The sequence below is a fragment of the Pinus tabuliformis genome, chromosome 2_1, assembly GCF_031772625.1.
Source record: "Pinus tabuliformis cultivar Carrire ecotype Pingquan chromosome 2_1, CPIR1, whole genome shotgun sequence".
Taxonomy (NCBI): domain Eukaryota; kingdom Viridiplantae; phylum Streptophyta; class Pinopsida; order Pinales; family Pinaceae; genus Pinus; species Pinus tabuliformis.
In genome coordinates this window covers 116,035,827-116,040,591 of record NC_142299.1, presented here as the reverse complement: position 1 = coordinate 116,040,591, position 4,765 = coordinate 116,035,827, and the positions used below count along the sequence as shown (strand labels likewise).

The following is a 4,765-nucleotide window of genomic DNA, read 5'->3' as shown; positions in this document are numbered from 1 at the left end:
GGATGGTGAATCTGCTTCCCACATTTTCTTGCATTGCCATGTTGTTCGTAATGCATGGAATCTTGTGTCTGTTGTTGTCCCCTCAAATTGTATCTGGCAATCGGGCTCTCTGGTTGATGCTTGGAACCTTTGGTTTCATTCTGTCTTGCCTCACAAATTAAGAAACCTTCCCTTGTTGTTCTGTTGGGCTATCTGGATAGCTCACAATCATTTGATATTCCATAACACCCCCCCTAGATGGTCTAGTATAGCTGCCATGATCAAAGCGGATTATGATCTTATCCCTGATGACCCACCTCCCCCTAGCACTCGCATTATCTCCCAGGAACAGATTGACCCCAACAGACCCTGGGCATACTTTGATGGGGCTGCACAAGAAGACGGTTGTGGTGGGGGTGCTATCCTACACATATCTGAGAGACATTCCTACAGCCTGTCTATGGGCTTTAGAAGGGGAACGAATAACTTTGCAGATCTTTCAGCAGCTTTTCATATCATTCGTTTTGCTTTGGAGAAGAACTGCCATGCATTACAACTGTTTGGTGACTCTAAGATTGTCTGTGATTGGTTGAATAGAGTTTCTTCTTGCTGGTCTTTCTCATTGAGACACATTCTTGATGAGGCTTTAAGATTGATATCCAATTTTGACTATTTTTCATGTAATCATATATACAGGGAGCAGAACACAGAGGCTGACTGTCTTTCCAAAGAAGGCGCGATCCGAGAGCAGGGCATCTAGCTGATCAGTGAACAGATTGATGGTGAACTCTACCAGTACTATCACAGGCCTTTTATGGACTTTTTGGACTAATGATTGGACACTGAAATCATAATTATTGTACATATTTCTTTTGTTGTTTATGAACTGATATGCGGCCATATTATGTTTGGCACAATACATGTTTTTGGTATTATCTCCCTGCGTGGATTAAGATAATATTTATAATGCTAGTTTTTTTTATATATTTTGGACTCTTCTCACAGACTCTGTCTGGGCTACTACCTCCCTGCGTGGACTCTGGTAGTAGGTTTGATTACTTCTATGGAAGCCATGACGATCGATAGAAATATCGGAATATGCATATGCATCTACAAAACGTAATTTCTTTTATTAATGAAATTACAAATTTTTCCATGGGAAAAAAAAAACCTTTGACTTATCTTTTTCATGCATTGTTGTATTTTTGTATTAGAGTCTTTTCTTGGACTCATATATACCCCTTCGGATTAAGGGGGGGAATGTTGGACACCTAATCTGCTAAGGGTTGGTGTGGAATGTGAAGAGTCACCAAAGTCCAAGAGAAACCCTGTTATATGAATACCAAGGGTCACAAGAATGTATTATAAATGTATATCTTCGTTAATAGAAATGTAATTCACATTTATCCTATTTGGTTGTCCATTATTTTTGTGTGTTTAACACTAGAGGTAAGGGTTTTGGCTAGAGTTAGAAGTAATTTTAGGAATATTCTTGGCTTCCATGTTGTATAACTTCTTTTTATACATGAGATACCTAGTCATAATCATTCTTTCAATGGGGAAAATGATAACTTCAATCAAGAGGATAGGGTAGGGAGTATTAATCTTGAGGTTGTAGGTTATAAATTACTTTTGGATTAGCTCAATTTTCCTCCATGATTATATATATAATTTGTAACCTCAAACCTCACATTAATATGAATAACAAGGGTGATGAGAGTCTTAAAGAGGATTTTTCTACTCCATACCCAAAGATCCGTTGACTTCCAATTGTTTTCAAGTCCATAATAATATTTCTAGCCTCCAATCATCGTTTTATTGATTCTATAATTCCAATTGAGTTGATGATGAATGTCAATTCCTAGATATTTGTACAAAAAAACTTTATCCAAGTAGTTATTATCATATGTAAAATTATCATAGTTGATCTTGTCAATGCTAACAGTCATACCCATCTTGGAGTAGTAACCTTGGAGCATTCTAAATTTCTTGTCAAGATCGTCATGAATCTTGGATAAAAGAACACTATTACCAGCAAAAGGGGGATGAGTAATCACCATACAAATAATCTTGGGGCCATCACATCCTATATCTTCCAAACTGATCCGAATTGAAAGTGGAATCCACCCATGGTATTCATCCACCCATGGTATTTATCCACCCATGGAATTTACCCATGGTATTGTAAGCAGCATCCACCCATGGAATTCATTCACCCATGGCAGTGTAAGTGGTATCCACCCATGGTATTTACCCACCCATGGAATTTACTTGTGGTATTGTAACTAAAAAAGAATATAAGTAACAAATTGCATATTTTAAAAGAACATATTTTCCACCACAATGTAACTTTCACAATTATTCTCTGTTTTAATTAAAAAGATTCTTTGTGGTTTTGTTTACTGTGTGTTCTCATATTTATTTATCATTTCAATTCTTATATCTTTGGGGTCTCCCCCCAAGATCCGGATCGATGGTATTATAATTATGTTATGACTTCATGGGAATGAGGGTTTGAAGCATATTTGAGTTCCAAAGTTTTGTAGCAATATTCATAATAATTTATGCAAGTTACGCTACCTCCTCAAAGCATTTTAGAAGGTTCAAAATAGCTCATTTGAAATTATTTTCTATTATCTCAAATGGGTTCTTTACGAAATTTGATTTCCTTTCCTAGTTTGAGAGATATGAGCAATTGAAGTTACACATGTCTGGAATGTTGCGCGACCACACGTACGATGACTTTCTGGAATCATTTTCTCACTCCACTTGTCATCAAAGTTCAATTTTCTTTATCAATAGAAATATCTCTTCAATACCTCAAACGGGTCTTTGACATAATTTTATTTCATCTTCTGTAGTAGAAGTTATCAACAAAGTTGTAGCAACGAGTCTATAATGTGAAAGAAGCCTTTACAACATCTCCTTGGATAGGAGAATCTACCAGAAAAACCACCATACTTTTACCAAGTATACTGACAAGCATCACAGTTATGGGTCACCCAAAATGCCAAGGTTATGGGTCAGCTACACAAAACCCTTGTCGTTGAAGTCCATTTGCTAGGCCATATACTGTTAGTATCACGGTTGGTCACAAGCATTATAGGGTATCTCTATCCTCAGATATTTGTTTGTCATCATTATGCTTCATCGACAAATTCAAACTTCATCAAAGTCCATTTATTAGGCTACACACTATCAGTATCACAGTTGGTCACAAGCATTATAGGGTATCTCTCTCCTCATATCTTTGTTAATCATGGGTATGGGTTAACCACACAAAACCCTTCTCTTTAGTGTTGGAAATAATACTGAGAGGGGGGGTGAATCAGTATTATCAGAACTATAAAACTTTTTCAATGCTCAGAAACATATACGCTACTTTCGTTAAGTGAACCAGCGTGTACACGCAACTGTGTCTAAAGAAAACAACGTATAACCAGAAATCTTATAATTCAGTTAGTTTATCTTCAGTTAAGTGCATAAGGACATTATTCACCATATTAAGAGTAAACAGATGCAGTAGAATAGATCACTCAAAAAACCACACACATGAACACCATGATATAAGGTGGAAACCCAATGTGGGTGAAAACCACCTGCTGCAAGTCGTCTCTATCTTTCTTTAATATGAAACTTCAGTTTACAATCTTTTTGTACTGGTGCAGCCTTATACCAGTACGCAGGCTACAACCTGCAGAAGGCTACAACCTTCTCTCGTTCTCCAAACTTCCTTGGAAGGGAGCTCCAACCCCCTTTTCTCTTGTACTAGCCAAGATACTAGTACGTAGGTGCTGGCCTACAATCTTCTTTCTTTCAGGTACCACCTTTCATATATTTTCAGACTGGATATTCAACTTTCACAACAAATCATTGAAGCACAAAACAACCAATACTAGCATCATCAATCTTTGAATCACTGAACCACTGAAACCCTGCCAATCACCAGTTACCAGAACACAGAGTAGACTACAGAACTCTGCAATAACAGTCAGACCCAACTGTAAACCCAAAAATCAAGCTTCAAAAGATATACGCTACTTCAATGAGAGCAACCCGCGTATACACGCGCTTTTACCGAAGACAACCTACGTAGAGATCTAAAAATAAATTCTCTCAACTTGCAGCTGTACCAGACATCAGTTAGACCCAGAACATAACATTGCGTCAGTATGCAGATCTAGAAATACACATAATCAACCATATCATAATAGTGCATTTCAAATCATTAGATCCCGATCTATCCTTAGATCTAGTCTTCCATCAACCGAAGTGATCTCTCCTTAGGTTAGATCAAGCAACCCAGAACCTGCATACCAGATCTCTTTCTTTTTTAGATATTCAAGCCTTTTCAAAGGATGTCCTTGCCTAATGATCTTCTTCTCCTTATATAGCCTTAGGCCTTGCTCAATACCAAGAGCCGAAACCATAGAGATCCAATACCATCAACTTAAAAACTAGGGATCAACACGTCTGTCGAGATACTTTGGTCCAAAGACATAGGCTCAAGTACCGAGGACTAACTACCACGGACCAAAAGGAAGCTTCCTGACATATACGCCCTTTTCTGTTCATGCATCTGCGTGTATACGCGCCTTCGTATATAGCTCTCCTGCGTATACGCGACTTAGTATGCAGATCACCAGCGTGTATATGCAACTTGGACTTAATTAACTTGCGTATATGAGATTTCTCTTCATTCTATAGTCTGAACGGAGATCTGTCATCAAAGAAAGTTGCCATCAAGGACAACACTTGTATCATAACACCACACCTGTGCCAAAAT

The 4,765-nt window shown here is 37.8% G+C and overlaps 1 protein-coding gene across 1 annotated transcript; it reads left to right on the top strand.

The window, feature by feature from the left end:
- The first annotated feature begins 256 nt into the window (after positions 1 to 256).
- On the top strand, positions 257 to 739 carry LOC149199045 (uncharacterized). The gene has a single exon (XM_089400440.1). It carries the CDS (start codon positions 257 to 259, stop codon positions 737 to 739), a length of 483 nt encoding a protein of 160 aa, XP_089256566.1.
- The last annotated feature ends 4,026 nt before the right edge of the window (positions 740 to 4,765 follow it).